Below are 19,259 nucleotides of genomic sequence, written 5' to 3' on the forward strand. Positions count from 1 at the left end.
ACTTCATATTCATCAAAGGAAAAATCCATCAAGATGAACTCTCAATCCTAAATATCTATGCCCCAAATACAAGGGCACCTACATACGTAAAAGAAACCTTACTAAAGCTCAAAACACACATTGCACCTCACACAATAATAGTGGGAGATTTCAACACCCCACTCTCATCAATGGACAGATCATGGAAACAGAAATTAAACAGTGATGTCGACAGACTAAGAGAAGTCATGAGCCAAATGGACTTAACGGATATTTATAGAACATTCTATCCTAAAGCAAAAGGATATACCTTCTTCTCAGCTCCTCATGGTACTTTCTCCAAAATTGACCATATAATTGGTCAAAAAACGGGCCTCAACAGGTACAGAAAGATAGAAATAATACCATGCATGCTATCGGACCACCACGGCCTAAAACTGGTCTTCAATAACAATAAGGGAAGAATGCCCACATATACGTGGAAATTGAACAATGCTCTACTCAATGATAACCTGGTCAAGGAAGAAATAAAGAAAGAAATTAAAAACTTTTTAGAATTTAATGAAAATGAAGATACAACATACCCAAACTTATGGGACACAATGAAAGCTGTGCTAAGAGGAAAACTCATAGCGCTGAGTGCCTGCAGAAAGAAACAGGAAAGAGCATATGTCAGCAGCTTGACAGCACACCTAAAAGCTCTAGAACAAAAAGAAGCAAATACACCCAGGAGGAGTAGAAGGCAGGAAATAATCAAACTCAGAGCTGAAATCAACCAAGTAGAAACAAAAAGGACCATAGAAAGAATCAACAGAACCAAAAGTTGGTTCTTTGAGAAAATCAACAAGATAGATAAACCCTTAGCCAGACTAACGAGAGGACACAGAGAGTGCGTCCAAATTAACAAAATCAGAAATGAAAAGGGAGACATAACTACAGATTCAGAGGAAATTCAAAAAATCATCAGATCTTACTATAAAAGCCTATATTCAACAAAACTTGAAAATCTTCAGGAAATGGACAATTTCCTAGACAGATACCAGGTACCGAAGTTAAATCAGGAACAGATAAACCAGTTAAACAACCCCATAACTCCTAAGGAAATAGAAGCAGTCATTAAAGGTCTCCCAACCAAAAAGAGCCCAGGTCCAGACGGGTTTAGTGCAGAATTCTATCAAACCTTCATAGAAGACCTCATACCAATATTATCCAAACTATTCCACAAAATTGAAACAGATGGAGCCCTACCGAATTCCTTCTACGAAGCCACAATTACTCTTATACCTAAACCACACAAAGACACAACAAAGAAAGAGAACTTCAGACCAATTTCCCTTATGAATATCGACGCAAAAATACTCAACAAAATTCTGGCAAACCGAATTCAAGAGCACATCAAAACAATCATCCACCATGATCAAGTAGGCTTCATCCCAGGCTTGCAGGGATGGTTTAATATACGGAAAACCATCAACGTGTTCCATTATATAAACAAACTGAAAGAGCACAACCACATGATCATTTCATTAGATGCTGAGAAAGCATTTGACAAAATTCAACACCCCTTCATGATAAAAGTCCTGGAAAGAGTAGGAATTCAAGGCCCATACCTAAACATAGTAAAAGCCATATACAGCAAACCAGTTGCTAACATTAAACTAAATGGAGAGAAACTTGAAGCAATCCCACTAAAATCAGGGACTAGACAAGGCTGCCCACTCTCTCCCTACTTATTCAATATAGTTCTTGAAGTTCTAGCCAGAGCAATCAGACAACAAAAGGAGATCAAGGGGATACAGATCGGAAAAGAAGAGGTCAAAATATCACTATTTGCAGATGACATGATAGTATATTTAAGTGATCCCAAAAGTTCCACCAGAGAACTACTAAAGCTGATAAACAACTTCAGCAAAGTGGCTGGGTATAAAATTAACTCAAATAAATCAGTTGCCTTCCTCTATACAAAAGAGAAACAAGCCGAGAAAGAAATTAGGGAAATGACACCCTTCATAATAGACCCAAATAATATAAAGTACCTCGGTGTGACTTTAATCAAGCAAGTAAAAGATCTGTACAATAAGAACTTCAAGACACTGAGGAAAGAAATTGAAGAAGACCTAAGAAGACGGAAAGATCTCCCATGGATTGGCAGGATTAATATAGTAAAAATGGACATTTTACCAAAAGCAATCTACAGATTCAATGCAATCCCCATCAAAATACCAATCCAATTCTTCAAAGAGTTAGACAGAACAATTTGCAAATTCATCTGGAATAACAACAAACCCAGGATAGCTAAAGCTATCCTCAACAATAAAAGGACTTCAGGGGGAATCACTATCCCTGTACTCAAGCAGTATTACAGAGCAATAGTGATAAAAACTGCATGGTATTGGTACAGAGACAGACAGATAGACCAATGGAATAGAATTGAAGACCCAGAAATGAACCCACACACCTATGGTCACTTGATTTTTGACAAAGGAGCCAAAACCATCCAATGGAAAAAAGATAGCATTTTCAGCAAATGGTGCTGGTTCAACTGGAGGGCAACATGTAGAAGAATGCAGATCGATCCATGCTTATCACCCTGTACAAAGCTTAAGTCCAAGTGGATCAAGGACCTCCACATCAAACCAGACACACTCAAACTAATAGAAGAAAAACTAGGGAAGCATCTGGAACACATGGGCACTGGAAAAAATTTCCTGAACAAAACACCAATGGCTTATGCTCTAAGATCAAGAATCGACAAATGGGATCTCATAAAACTGCAAAGCTTCTGTAAGGCAAAGGACACTGTGGTTAGGACAAAACGGCAACCAACAGATTGGGAAAAGATCTTTACCAATCCTACAACAGATAGAGGCCTTATATCCAAAATATACAAAGAACTCAAGAAGTTAGACCGCAGGGAAACAAATAACCCTATTAAAAAATGGGGTTCAGAGCTAAACAAAGAATTCACAGCTGAGGAATGCCGAATGGCTGAGAAACACCTAAAGAAATGTTCAACATCTTTAGTCATAAGGGAAATGCAAATCAAAACAACCCTGAGATTTCACCTCACACCAGTGAGAATGGCTAAGATCAAAAACTCAGGTGACAGCAGATGCTGGCGAGGATGTGGTGAAAGAGGAACACTCCTCCATTGTTGGTGGGATTGCAGACTGGTAAAACCATTCTGGAAATCAGTCTGGAGGTTCCTCAGAAAATTGGACATTGAACTGCCTGAGGATCCAGCTATACCTCTCTTGGGCATATACCCAAAAGACGCCTCAACATATAAAGGAGACACGTGCTCCACTATGTTCATCGCAGCCTTATTTATAATAGCCAGAAAATGGAAAGATCCCAGATGCCCTTCAACAGAGGAATGGATACAGAAAATGTGGTACATCTACACAATGGAATATTACTCAGCTATCAAAAACAACGAGTTTATGAAATTCGTAGGCAAATGGTTGGAACTGGAAAATATCATCCTGAGTGAGCTAACCCAATCACAGAAAGACATATATGGTATGCACTCATTGATAAGTGGCTATTAGCCCAAATGCTTGAATTACCCTAGATCCCTAGAACAAACGAAACTCAAGACGGATGATCAAAATGTGAATGCTTCACTCCTTCTTTAAATGAGGAAAAAGAATACCCTTGGCAGGGAAGGGAGTGGCAAAGATTAAAACAGAGACTGAAGGAACACCCATTCAGAGCCTGCCCCACATGTGGCCCATACATATACAGCCACCCAATTAGACAAGATGGATGAAGCAAAGAAGTGCAGACCGACAGGAGCCGGATGTAGATCTCTCCTGAGAGACACAGCCAGAATACAGCAAATACAGAGGCGAATGCCAGCAGCAAACCACTGAACTGAGAATAGGTCCCCTATTGAAAGAATGAGAGAAAGAACTGGAAGAGCTTGAAGGGGCTCGAGACCCCAAAAGTACAACAATGCCAAGCAACCAGAGCTTCCAGGGACTAAGCCACTACCTAAAGACTATACATGGACTGACCCTGGACTCTGACCCCATAGGTAGCAATGAATATCCTAGTAAGAGCACCAGTGGAAGGGGAAGCCCTGGGTCCTGCTAAGACTGAACCCCCAGTGAACTAGTCTATGGGGGGAGGGCGGCAATGGGGGGAGGGTTGGGCGGGGAACACCCATAAGGAAGGGAAGGGGGGAGGGGGATGTTTGCCTGGAAACCGGGAAAGGGAATAACACTCGAAATGTATATAAGAAATACTCAAGTTAATAAAAAAAATTAGAAATTCCATACAAATATAACATACAACAATGCCAAGTAACCAGAGTCCAGGGACTAAGCCACTACCTAAAGACTATACATGGACTGACCCTGGACTCTGACCTCATAGGTAGCAATGAATATCCTAGTAAGAGCACCAATGGAAGGGGAAGCCCTGGGTCCTGCTAAGACTGAACCCCCAGTGAACTAGACTGTTGTGGGGAGGGCGGCAATGGGGGGGGGGTTGGGGGGGGAACACCCATAAGGAAGGGGAGGGGAGAGGGGGATGTTTGCCCGGATACCGGGAAAGGGAATAACACTCGAAATGTATATAAGAAATACTCAAGTTATTAAAAAAAAATAAATAAATAAAATGTAAAAAAAAAGATTGAGTTAAAAAAAATTAGAAATTCCATACAAATATAAGGATTATTTTATTTTTGGGAGGCTCCGTTACCTTATTAATGAAGTGCAGATTATAATTATAATACTGGACTTGTAACTTTTATGAGGTTTTGTAGGAATAATTTTAGGATGCATGGCACACAGATAATTGTGTTCATCCAACAGTGGTTCTCACATTTGACAGTTTTCTTATATATTCTTGAAATAACCAAAATATACTAATTTATGTGAACAGGGAAAAAATGGAAAACAAAGAACAACTAAAAAAAAAAAACACTTTAAGAAAACTCCCGCTTGCAGACAGGAGCCTAGCATGGCTGTCCTCTGAGAGATTCTACCAACAGCTGACTGAGACAGATGCAGATACTTATAGCCAGCCAACCACTGGACTGAGAGGTCAGGGACCGCTATGGAAGAGTTAGGGGAGGGACTGAAGGAACTGAAGGGGATGACAACCCTATAGAAAAAAACAATGGTATCAGTTAACCCATACCCCTCTAAACTCCCAGAGACTAAGCCACCAACCAAAGAGCATACTATGAACTGGTCTGTGGCCCCAGCTAAGTGTGTGCAGAGGACTGCCTTGTCTGGCCTCAGTGGGAGAGGAGAGGATGTGCCTAATCCTGTAGAGACTTGATGCCCTAGAGAAGGAAGATGCTGGGGGTAGTGGTGCAGTGGTGGGTGTAGGTGGATGGGGGAGGGGCTAGGTGTGGAAGTACCCTCTCAGAGCCAAAGGGGAGGGGGCACCAGGAAGGAGGGCAACATTTGGAATTTAAATAAATAAAATAATTTAATAATAATAAAGAAAACACAAAACAATGTTTCTGCAGCCTGTCCTTTACCTTAGTAGCAACGGGCAAGGGTAAATGGAGAGGATATTGGGCGATACCAATAAACCACTCTTTTTACAAGTTAGGCAAATAACAGCTATGTCTATGGACCCATGGAAATAGGTACAAAGTTTCATTTTCTTTTGCAATATTTAATGCAAAACTAACAAAGAGGAATGTTTATCAACAGAATTGAGAAACCACAATAATTTGCACTACTCTTGGCACTTTTCAATGTATTTTGCAAGTTTAACTTACATTTTCCAAGTGACCCCAGAGGAACACAAAATACCTTGAAGTTCACTAATAGATGGTGTTGGGAGCTCAATTTTATGACCCTTAGATTCTTTTTCAAATGTACGCATATTCTTGGATGGCTTGAAGTAAATGATAATTACTGTTTCTATAAACACAGTTTACTTGTTCCATATGAGCAAAGGTGTTAGATGTGTTATTATAAAAACAATGTGGGTTTTGTACTTTTTCCGTTGGTCTACTTTTGGAATGACAGACAGGATCCTAGCATCTAAAAATAGAGAGATGGACTAGACTGAAGAGTCTCTTGGAAGAATGCTAAAATAGTCAGTATAGGTTAATAAAAACAGCTATCCGTCTAAACAAAAACAAATTGAAATTTGCTTCAAACTGCTTGACTAGGGAAGACAATTAAAAGAGAAACACCTTACCTATAGAAAAGTGAAGCTGGTCTTTCAGTGCTGATTACAAGGTGAGAGAAAAGGAACATGTCGATGGCATTGCAATCAGTGTCTGTAATTTGGAAGTGTTGTTTGGAATACAAGTCTAAAAAGGGAAGGAGTAACTTGCCAAGAAAACTCCCTATTGCTTCTAAATCACCACACATATTTCCATACAAAAATGATCTTACAAAGATGCACATAACTTGTCTTTTGCTGGACTAAAATAAAGGCGGGACACAGATAAGTATATTAAGAAGCAACAATAACGCAGGCAAGTCATCTTACCTCCGTCCAGTTCCTCAGCTCCAAAATGATTCCTGTAGAAGAGCATGATTTCTATCTTGTAACATTTATATATGGTCACCGAGCAGACGAGCAGCAAGAGAATAGCGCCAAGCCCTCCAGCAAGTTCAACAGTGTACATCAACTCTGGGGAATGAAAACAATGGAGGATTACACAATAATCCCATATAACAAACAGAACCATTTTGTTTCATGGTTTTGCAAGTAACTTCAGATACATTAAAACCATCTCATCCCTCTTTCTGTGACAATTTTTTTTAATGTTCTGTCTCACTGTATATCATAGGCTGGCCTTGAACTTGGGATCCATCTGCCTCAGCCTCTCAAGTTACGGGTTCATGGGAATGTACAAACATATTCATCCTGTGTGAGGCTTTAAATCAGCTTTGGCTTTGAATTCTGTTTCCTGGGTGATTGGATAAGGTGATGTGTGACAACGTTGCTTAGTAACACTGCTTTAGTAAAAATGAACTTAGTTGACACATTGCTTCTGAACTAAAAATATTGTAAATGCCTCCTTTCAAACTATAATATTGGGTTTGCCTCGATGCAGCAACTTTTACATATATCCATATCCCCCAAGAAGGTCCTGTGAACTAAATTTTTAGAATGGATAAAAGAGAAGCATTTTTAAGACAGGGTGGCTTTATGATCATCTGCATGTGCTTTTTGATCCTTTTTACCTGTGAGTTGGGTTCAAGGTAAAATAAAAGGGGCGTTAAATAGCATGGTTTCTAGAGGGCACATACACTGCTGAATTACCCACTGAATGCTGTCTGTCCTCTTATGCAAGAAGGCATGACTTTTGATGCATATTTCTCTGAAGAGCAGTGTTCCTGTGTATTAACATAATCTTGAAAGCTGAGCACTTACGTGGATTTAAAACCTAGGTCTCCAAGTGGATATCACAATAAAATGTGTTGTAAACTTTTATTATTAAGGTACTACTTCTTTTCTTTACTTTCCCTTATATTATGCCAAGTATGTTACTATAAAGATGTCTAAATGAGGAATTTTCTTGACATTTGTGGCATACAAGCCCTCCTTTATCATACAGAATGTTGATAGTCTAACAAAAATGATTGGACAAAAAAAAAATGGGTAAAATAGTCACATTTTCTCCTTTAGAGCTTATTAAGATTGTAAGGAGAGTTGGATTGCTGGTATGTAAATGGTAAGTATACTTATACATACAGTGAAACTCACTCTACCTAAGTGCCTGTGCATGCATGTTGTCATCGATCATCTTAGTCTAAATGTTACTGCTGATAGGTAGCTGAAGTTCCCTGAAGTTAAGCTGAAAAGTAGTAGTTTAATTCATGAAGTAAGGTGTTGAGTGTACCAGTTTTGTCCCTTCTGTCTTCAAAGAAAGCTCATTAACATATAGAATGCTAAAAGGGGGGTGAAGCATCAAGATGTTTCAGAGTAGAACATTCCTTCCTTAAGCTCAGGAAGTAAACAACTCTAACCAGATTCACTAGGTGTCTCCTGACCAAAATACTAAAAAGACTGCTGAGAATCACTCTCACACAAGACAAGCTGCAAAAACTCCGAGACCAGATCATGAGTTACTGCAAAGAAAATAATTTGGAAAATATGGTCCTCATTTTCTCACAAGAACGTGTGTGTGTGTGTGTGTGTGTGTGTGTGTGTGTGTGTGCGCGCGCGTGTGTATGCATGTTTATATGTGATAAAAGTTTTCCTCTAAGAATTAAGAAAAATTATCTCACTCGTATTTCTCATTATCTAGTTCTCTATTATTATGTAAATGTTTAATTATGTAAATATATAACATGTAAATGTTTAATAAAGTAAAGACATATAACTATTTAATCAAGTGTATTTTTTATACTTAGTAAAATTAAATGGGAAGTTGAAGATTTTATTTAACAAGATCTGACTATAACTTTAAGATAGGAAAGGGTGGGCTGGAGAGATGGCTCAGTGGTTAAGAGCTCTGACTGCTCTTCCAGAGGTCCTGAATTTAAATCCCAGCAACCACATGGTGGCTCACAACCATCTGTAATGGGATCTGATGCCTTCTTCTGGTGTGTCTGGAGCAGCTACAATGTACTTATATATAATAAATAAATAAATCTTTTTTAAAAGATAGAAAAGGTTAAAATAAGAAATTAAATATTTCTGAGTCAAAGAAAATTAGCATGAAATATGAAATGATGGAAAATAATGACAGCAGCTTTATCTGTTAAACACTGTAAGGAACCACACAAGAGAGAACTAGAAAAGTACAAGGAACAAAGTACAAAATGTTTTTCATGATAGTATTTCACTCTTACTGTGTGAACCAAAATAAGTGCTGTGGAGTACTTTGGGTTTTGTTCTCTCAGAATACCAATTGAATTACACTACACAGAGGAACCTGAATGAAAGTACAACTTTTACCTATAGGATGGTTCAGATACCAAAACATTATGATTTAAAATACACTGAACATTATGGGAGAAGTAATAATTTAGATTATGAACACTTCTGTGGTCTAAGGGACCAAAGGCAGGACCTCATGCTAGGGGAAGAAGGCTCAACTACTGAAGCACATACATAGCCCACATTGTGGCTTTTATTTTTCGTTCTGTTTTTCATTTCTATTTTGTTCTGGCTAGTTTTATGTTAACTAGACAACACAAATGTCATCTGAGAGGAGAGAACCTCAGTTGAGAAATTCCCTTCATAAAATCTGGAAATAAGCAATCCTGAAGGTCATTTTCTTTTAAAACTAGTGATGGATGTGAAAAGCCTATAATCCTTGTGGATGGGTGGTGCCACTCCTGGGTTGGTGGTCTTGGATACTATATGAAAGCAGAATGAGCAAACAATGAGAAGCAAGCCAGAAGCAACACTACTCTATGGCCTCTGCATCAGAATCTGCTTCCAGGTACTTGCATTGATTGGGTTCCTTCTCTACTTCCCTCTAAAGACTGATCCAGGGGTTTTATCACAGCAACAGAAACCCTAAAGTAAGACGTACATATAATTTACAAAAATAAAATTTCTTGTATAAGGGAAATTTGATCAAACCTAATTACCATGATTAAACATTGATGATGAGAGAACATAATTGTGCTATTATATTGGGAAAGTTTTCTAATCAAGTAAAAAAATGTTAATATCAATTCTACTCCAAACTATATAAACAGATACCTGCAGGATGTCTGGTGCAAAAATGTTTGGAGTAGTCTTATCCATAACAATGACTGGAAACAATGCAAATCCCTTTAACAAGAGATGCTGGATAAACTAGTTTCTGCCCACAAATAGATTCTACTCAGCAACTAAAAGAAGAAACTAAAGATACACACTCTGAAAAAAACTCATAGGGTTACAGACAACGAAGAAAGCCAAATGCAAAGAAATATTTGCCATGTGATTCTACAAAAGTATAAGAACAGACTACTACAGTACAGTAATATAACCCAGAAACTATGTATTTCTTATGGTATAAGTAGAAGGAAAGTTTATCGGAAGGGAAAAGAGGGAGCTTTACAGGCTAAAGGAATATATTTCATCCTGTCTTGGGGGTAGATACACAAGTGTACACATTTGTTAACATTCATTGATATGATCACTTGAGGTCTATGAATTTTATCTTATGACAATCATAATTCATTTTTTTTAAAATTGTGACTGCTTATGAAAAGCTGTTACAAGTTCTGACCCAAGGCTTGTGGGAGGGGATGCTCTAAGGAAATATCGGAGAGAGAACAGCTGTTCTGCTGTAGATAACTAGCCAAGCAGGGAATGAGTTTTTCTACAGTGTTTCCAAGTCCACACTTTGCAGCTGGAGGCATAGCACTAGGTCCAAGATTGTAATATAGTATAAGTACCATACATAGTCAAATAGCTTTAGAGACAATAAAAATGATGCCTGAACCATGTTTTTAAGTAATATAATAATAAAAATAACGTCATTTTCTTTAGATGGTGTTAGGTTTCTGCATATGTTCAAATTGATGTTTATTTCTTGGTTCTTTTTAAATTATTACTTCTTTAATTTTTGAGGTTATAATATAATCACATTTGTCTCATTTCCTTCCTACAAACCATCCTATATACCCCTCTTTGTTTTCATTTAAATTCACAGACATTCTTTTTCAGAAATTGAATATGAATAAATTACAGAAAAGTTGTACTTGAGTTATTTCTATTTTTAGAGAAAATATGAGTTATTTCTTTTTATAGAAGTCATGAGCCATCAAAATTGTATTGAATATATTAAATATTCCATATATTTAGATAATCAATAGTATTACCTGAAAAGTAATTTATAAAAAGAAATAGGAGATGATGTAGCTTTGCCATTAAGAAATGATTATGTGTCATGTGAACAGCTTTAGGGTATAAACATGAAGAGCTGCATATACTTAAAACCTGAGCAATGAACAAGAATAACTCTTTTGATTGGCACTCATTTACTACTAATAAGAGTATCTGAAAACTCATCCAAAGTAATGAAGAATTTGCAAGGTGCTAGATTATCCAAAACCTTAAACATATCTCAGACTTCTCATCAGATGCTCTGCAGTGCTACAAGTATAAACATGGTGTTCTTCCAGCATTCTTAGAAGGTGGTTAGGGATGATACTTAGTTTATTCTCACAAGGCACAGGCCAGTGCTGCTCCTTTTTTGTGCTATCTGATATAGGAATATCTACTGTAAATGTACACAGACTAGTATTTATGATGTTGATGTACATTTGGCACACTGTGAAAATGCTCCCAAGAAAGATGGTGCTTTATATTTAGTATATACATGCCTGCACCAAGACGAAAATTTCATTAATATGAGCCCTATTTCTTTTATGGCTTCCCATGACATTAGAACAAGATCAGAAGGGGTTAAATTTTGCCACAGTTATGAGAAATTATCTGGGCCTCCTGTCTTTTATCTTTGCATTACTATGTGACTGTGAATGGCATTGTCCTTGCAAATGTCATTTTACTTTTGAAATGGAGCTTGCTTTTCAGTTCTACTCCAAGTTACCGGAAGAGGCAGCATTTAAAAAACTAAAAGATTTCATTCCAGCACTGCTCAACTTCTCAGAATGGAAAGAGAAAACCCAGACATTCAAACATGAACACAAACACAAACACAAACACAAAAACATACTATTTGGTGAAAATGATAAATTGTACCCCCTTTAAGGGACTGAGACTGAATACTGAAAGTTGTAAAGCAGAGCTGCTCAGCATAAACCTAAGGGAAACTGGCATTTGCTGAAATACAACAAATGAACAAGTGCCAAAGAGTTACATTTTAGGGCACCAGCAGTCATTTAGTTACAGGCAATTAACAATAGTCCTTGGAAAGCTCCAGTACAGTCTAAGGGAAAACACATTGATTATTGCTGCAGTAGTAGACTGCTTTCTGAATAAATTGCTTCAATTTAAAACTAGATTTGCTACAAGCATTTTGAGCAATGACTACAATTTTTTTTTTTATCAAGACAGTTGGTGCAAGCAACCCTTTAAAAGAAACGGCTAATTAAAATAAAGCACATGCCATCTCTTGGTATATTGGATTACATTGCAAATAATAAATGTACTTGGTTTTCACTAATCTTGCTGCAATTACCTAGTGTAGTTTGGGATCCTATATTTTTTTTATTGGCCTGAACCTGGTATTAGTGTTTGTGTACTGTTGTTTTAGAAATCTTTGAAGAAGTAAAAATTAAAAAAAAATAAAATTCATGTGATTGTTAGCTCAATTGTCTGAATTTTCATTTTGCATCTCTGATCTCTATTCATATCCATATAGATGCATAAATCTTGTTGAAAGTGTAGTGGAAGACTTTTCGTGGCTTACTCTTAAACAGTTCATTCTAAAATTGTTCTGTTCTTCTATAAAATTGTTTGACATATTCTGCCTTGATTTATAGGAGGTAAAATGTAAGTCAGTTGTGGAAACACATGATAGACACCATAATGATTCTAGTTTATTCATTAGTTTCACCACATACTTTTCTACTGTTGTGTTATAAAGAGTTTGGTTTATACGGATTTATCCATCCACATAAATTTATATGCATATTTATTTCTCTGAAGCAGTATAAATTATTTGTTCCTGGCAGGAGGATAATTATGCTCAGCCTACATAGATATTCAACTCAATTTTTATGATACATCAGCACAATTTAGAAGCAGTTATACTTTTGTTGGGCAGGGGGGATAATACATTAAGAATCTGAGTTGTTATTTGTATAGTAGCAAGAATATATGTATACATATATATGAATATAAGGATTATTATAGGAATATAAACATATATTCCTGTATAAGGAGAAGAACAGTTTTAAGTTTTTGGGAGAAGAGAAACAGAGATATATAAAATTATCATAACCAAAATAAAAATACATTATCAGTGGAATAGCATAATCAGTGAGACCAAATATTTGGACAAAGATTACCCTTAAAGCAGAATGTTTTGTCATTTATCAGGTTATCAAGTAAAGAATCAAATGAACTTGTTCCTACTGCCAATCAAGGATAAATATATAGTCATTGGGATAGAGCCTAATTATTATGGCCTAGTTAGACTTCATTCCCAGAAGCCCTTAGAACTTAATTGTCATAGATCAACTTACCACAGGATAACGAAGAAAGACTAGAGTAAAATGTATCATTCAAGGTATAATTTGTTAAAGACTCCACTTGGAATATGCTTTCCATCATTCTGAATAGAGAATATTATTTTTCCCTAAAGTGAGGATTATTAAGTGGTCTGCTTTAAAAGGCATGTGAAGCTTGGTCTTCATGTGGGACTTGAACAACTGGAGTGGGAGCAATCCCAAATGCTGTTGCCTGTGCATGTGATTTATTCTTTGAATTGTACTGTCTTGTCTGGCCTCAGTGGCAGAGGATGCACCTAGCCCCACAGAGAATTGCCAGAATAGCAGTACACCCAAGGTGGGTCCACCCATTCAGAGGAGAAGGGAAGGGAGGAAGAGGAAAGGAGGAACGGGGGAACGGCTGTGGGAGGGAGTGATTGGGAAGCGACAGTGAGCAGGATATAAAGTGAATTTTTAATAAAGGGAGCTACAAATGAATAATAAGAAAGACAGAATGAAACACCGAGTTTATATTAATTATAATTGAACAAAATGAGAAAGCTTTCCATAAAAGTAGGATCTAATCAATGAATAAAGAAGAAGTGGGGGCGGCACAGGTCTTCCTGGTTGCTGCCGCTGCAGAGAGCCCCTGGGCAGCACCCCACAAGTGAACCTGAGCCTCGGGACCACAGGTAAGACCAAATTTTCTGCTGCAAGAAAGCTGCCTGGTGACCTTGGGACACACGGAAGCAGAATTTCTCTAGGACCGGGCACATTCTGTGTTTACCGGAAGTCCCACACCCGCGGATCCCGGCCCGCAGCAGCTCTCTGCTCCCAGACCCGGTGAGAGAGAGACCCAACCGCCTGGTCAGGTGGGCACTCCTGAGGCTGCAGAGCAGAAGAGACCAACAACACTGCTCACCCCTGCCCACATCCCTGGCCCAAGAGGAAACTGTATAAGGCCTCTGGGCTCCCGTGGAGGAGGGCCCAGGAGCAGCAGGACACCTGCCTGAGACACCACCCGAACCGGAAAGAAACAGACCGGATAAACAGTTCTCTGCACCCAAATCCCGGGGGAGGGAGAGCTAAACCTTCAGAGAGGCAGACAAGCCTGAGAAACCAGAAGAGACTGCTCTCTGCACACACATCTCGGACGCCAGAGGAAAAAGCCAAAGAGCATCTGGAACCCTGGTGCACTGAAGCTCCCGGAAGGGGCGGCACAGGTCTTCCTGGTTGCTGCCGCTGCAGAGAGCCCCTGGGCAGCACCCCAAGAGCGAACCTGAGCCTCGGGACCACAGGTAAGACCAAATTTTCTGCTGCAAGAAAGCTGCCTGGTGAACTCACTCAAGACACAGGCCCACAGGAACAGCTGAAGACCTGCAGAGAGGAAAAACTACACGCCCGAAAGCAGAACACTCTGTCCCCATAACTGACTGAAAGAGAGGAAAACAGGTCTACAGCACTCCTGACACACAGGCTTATAGGACAGTCTAGCCACTGTCAGAAATAGCAGAACAAAGTAACACTAGAGATAATCTGATGGCGAGAGGCAAGCACAGGAACCCAAGCAACAGAAACCAAGATTACATGCCATCATCAGAGCCCAATTCTCCCACCAAAACAAACATGGAATATTCAAACACACCAGAAAAGCAAGATCTAGTTTCAAAATCATATTTGATCATGATGCTGGAGGACTTCAAGAAAGACATGAACACACTTAGGGAAACACAGGAAAACATTAATAAACAAGTAGAAGCCTACAGAGAGGAATCGCAAAAATCCCTGAAAGAATTCCAGGAAAACACAATCAAACAGTTGAAGGAATTAAAAATGGAAATAGAAGCAATCAAGAAAGAACACATGGAAACAACCCTGGATATAGAAAACCAAAAGAAGAGACAAGGAGCTGTAGATACAAGCTTCACCAACAGAAGACAAGAGATGGAAGAGAGAATCTCAGGAGCAGAAGATTCCATAGAAATCATTGACTCAACTGTCAAAGATAATGTAAAGCAGAAAAAGCTACTGGTCCAAAACATACAGGAAATCCAGGACTCAATGAGAAGATCAAACCTAAGGATAATAGGTATAGAAGAGAGTGAAGACTCCCAGCTCAAAGGACCAGTAAATATCTTCAACAAAATCATAGAAGAAAACTTCCCTAACCTAAAAAAAGAGATACCCATAGACATACAAGAAGCCTACAGAACTCCAAATAGATTGGACCAGAAAAGAAACACCTCCCGTCACATAATTGTCAAAACACCAAATGCACAAAATAAAGAAAGAATATTAAAAGCAGTAAGGGAAAAAGGTCAAGTAACATATAAAGGGAGACCTATCAGAATCACACCAGACTTCTCGCCAGAAACTATGAAGGCCAGAAGATCCTGGACTGATGTTATACAGACCCTAAGAGAACACAAATGCCAGCCCAGGTTACTGTATCCAGCAAAACTCTCAATTAACATTGATGGAGAAACCAAGATATTCCATGACAAAACCAAATTTACACAATATCTTTCTACAAATCCAGCACTACAATGGATAATAAATGGTAAAGCCCAACATAAGGAGGCAAGCTATACCCTAGAAGAAGCAAGAAACTAATCGTCTTGGCAACAAAACAAAGAGAATGAAAGCACACAGACATAACCTCACATCCAAATATGAATATAAAGGGAAACAATAATCACTATTCCTTAATATCTCTCAATATCAATGGCCTCAACTCCCCAATAAAAAGACCTAGATTAACAAACTGGATACGCAACGAGGACCCTGCATTCTGCTGCCTACAGGAAACACACCTCAGGGACAAAGACAGACACTACCTCAGAGTGAAAGGCTGGAAAACTACTTTCCAAGCAAATGGTCAGAAGAAGCAAGCTGGAGTAGCCATTCTAATATCAAATAAAATCAATTTCCAACTAAAAGTCATCAAAAAAGTTAAGGAAGGACACTTCATATTCATCAAAGGAAAAATCCACCAAGATGAACTCTCAATCCTAAATATCTATGCCCCAAATACAAGGGCACCTACATACGTAAAAGAAACCTTACTAAAGCTCAAAACACACATTGCACCTCACACAATAATAGTGGGAGATTTCAACACCCCACTCTCATCAATGGACAGATCATGGAAACAGAAATTAAACAGTGATGTTGACAGACTAAGAGAAGTCATGAGCCAAATGGACTTAATAGATATTTATAGAACATTCTATCCTAAAGCAAAAGGATATACCTTCTTCTCAGCTCCTCATGGCACTTTCTCCAAAATTGACCATATAATTGGTCAAAAAACGGGCCTCAACAGGTACAGAAATATAGAAATAATCCCATGCATGCTATCGGACCACCACGGCCTAAAACTGGTCTTCAATAACAATAAGGGAAGAATGCCCACATATACGTGGAAATTGAACAATGCTCTACTCAATGATAACCTGGTCAAGGAAGAAATAAAGAAAGAAATTAAAAACTTTTTAGAATTTAATGAAAATGAAGATACAACATACCCAAACTTATGGGACACAATGAAAGCTGTGCTAAGAGGAAAACTCATAGCGCTGAGTGCCTGCAGAAAGAAACAGGAAAGAGCATATGTCAGCAGCTTGACAGCACACCTAAAAGCTCTAGAACAAAAAGAAGCAAATACACCCAGGAGGAGTAGAAGGCAGGAAATAATCAAACTCAGAGCTGAAATCAACCAAGTAGAAACAAAAAGGACCATAGAAAGAATCAACAGAACCAAAAGTTGGTTCTTTGAGAAAATCAACAAGATAGATAAACCCTTAGCCAGACTAACGAGAGGACACAGAGAGTGCGTCCAAATTAACAAAATCAGAAATGAAAAGGGAGACATAACTACAGATTCAGAGGAAATTCAAAAAATCATCAGATCTTACTATAAAAGCCTATATTCAACAAAACTTGAAAATCTTCAGGAAATGGACAATTTCCTAGACAGATACCAGGTACCGAAGTTAAATCAGGAACAGATAAACCAGTTAAACAACCCCATAACTCCTAAGGAAATAGAAGCAGTCATTAAAGGTCTCCCAACCAAAAAGAGCCCAGGTCCAGACGGGTTTAGTGCAGAATTCTATCAAACCTTCATAGAAGACCTCATACCAATATTATCCAAACTATTCCACAAAATTGAAACAGATGGAGCCCTACCGAATTCCTTCTACGAAGCCACAATTACTCTTATACCTAAACCACACAAAGACACAACAAAGAAAGAGAACTTCAGACCAATTTCCCTTATGAATATCGACACAAAAATACTCAATAAAATTCTGGCAAACCGAATTCAAGAGCATATCAAAACAATCATCCACCATGATCAAGTAGGCTTCATCCCAGGCATGCAGGGATGGTTTAATATACGGAAAACCATCAACGTGATCCATTATATAAATAAACTGAAAGAACAGAACCACATGATCATTTCATTAGATGCTGAGAAAGCATTTGACAAAATTCAACACCCCTTCATGATAAAAGTCCTGGAAAGAATAGGAATTCAAGGCCCATACCTAAACATAGTAAAAGCCATATACAGCAAACCAGTTGCTAACATTAAACTAAATGGAGAGAAACTTGAAGCAATCCCACTAAAATCAGGGACTAGACAAGGCTGCCCACTCTCTCCCTACTTATTCAATATAGTTCTTGAAGTTCTAGCCAGAGCAATCAGACAACAAAAGGAGATCAAAGGGATACAGATCGGAAAAGAAGAGGTCAAAATATCACTATTTGCAGATGACATGATAGTATATTTAAGTGATCCCAAAAGTTCCACCAGAGAACTACTAAAGCTGATAAACAACTTCAGCAAAGTAGCTGGGTATAAAATTAACTCAAATAAATCAGTTGCCTTCCTCTATACAAAAGAGAAACAAGCCGAGAAAGAAATTAGGGAAACGACACACTTCATAATAGACCCAAATAATATAAAGTACCTCGGTGTGACTTTAACCAAGCAAGTAAAAGATCTGTACAATAAGAACTTCAAGACACTGAGCAAAGAAATTGAAGAAGACCTCAGAAGATGGAAAGATCTCCCATGCTCATGGATTGGCAGGATTAATATAGTAAAAATGGCCATTTTACCAAAAGCAATCTACAGATTCAATGCAATCCCCATCAAAATACCAATCCAATTCTTCAAAGAGTTAGACAGAACAATTTGCAAATTCATCTGGAATAACAAAAAACCCAGGATAGCTAAAGCTATCCTCAACAATAAAAGGACTTCAGGGGGAATCACTATCCCTGAACTCAAGCAGTATTACAGAGCAATAGTGATAAAAACTGCATGGTATTGGTACAGGGACAGACAGATAGACCAATGGAATAGAATTGAAGACCCAGAAATGAACCCACACACCTATGGTCACTTGATTTTTGACAAAGGAGCCAAAACCATCCAATGGAAAAAAGATAGCATTTTCAGCAAATGGTGCTGGTTCAACTGGAGGGCAACATGTAGAAGAATGCAGATCGATCCATGCTTATCACCCTGTACAAAGCTTAAGTCCAAGTGGATCAAGGACCTCCACATCAAACCAGACACACTCAAACTAATAGAAGAAAAACTAGGGAAACATCAGGAACACATGGGCACTGGAAAAAATTTCCTGAACAAAACACCAATGGCTTATGCTCTAAGATCAAGAATCGACAAATGGGATCTCATAAAACTGCAAAGCTTCTGTAAGGCAAAGGACACTGTGGTTAGGACAAAACGGCAACCATCAGATTGGGAAAAGATCTTTACCAATCCTACAACAGATAGAGGCCTTATATCCAAAATATACAAAGAACTCAAGAAGTTAGACCGCAGGGAAACAAATAACCCTATTAAAAAATGGGGTTCAGAGCTAAACAAAGAATTCACAGCTGAGGAATGCCGAATGGCTGAGAAACACCTAAAGAAATGTTCAACATCTTTAGTCATAAGGGAAATGCAAATCAAAACAACCCTGAGATTTCACCTCACACCAGTGCGATTGGCTAAGATCAAAAACTCAGGTGACAGCAGATGCTGGCGAGGATGTGGAGAAAGAGGAACACTCCTCCATTGTTGGTGGGATTGCAGACTGGTAAAACCATTCTGGAAATCAGTCTGGAGGTTCTTCAGAAAATTGGACATTGAACTGCCTGAGGATCCAGCTATACCTCTCTTGGGCATATACCCAAAAGATGCCTCAA

General features: G+C 38.4%; 1 protein-coding gene across 1 annotated transcript in view; it reads right to left on the minus strand.

The window, feature by feature from the left end:
• Il1rapl1 (interleukin 1 receptor accessory protein-like 1) overlaps positions 1–19,259 on the minus strand; it is a 1,504,224-nt gene that overhangs the window by 20,799 nt on the left and 1,464,166 nt on the right. Inside the window, exon 9 of the mRNA NM_177935.3 lies at positions 6,448–6,591. Coding sequence (NP_808796.2) covers positions 6,448–6,591 — 144 coding nt within the window. The remainder of the gene's footprint in view (positions 1–6,447; positions 6,592–19,259) is intronic.

This window comes from Rattus norvegicus, chromosome X, assembly GCF_021556685.1.
Source record: "Rattus norvegicus strain SHRSP/BbbUtx chromosome X, alternate assembly SHRSP_T2T, whole genome shotgun sequence".
Taxonomy (NCBI): domain Eukaryota; kingdom Metazoa; phylum Chordata; class Mammalia; order Rodentia; family Muridae; genus Rattus; species Rattus norvegicus.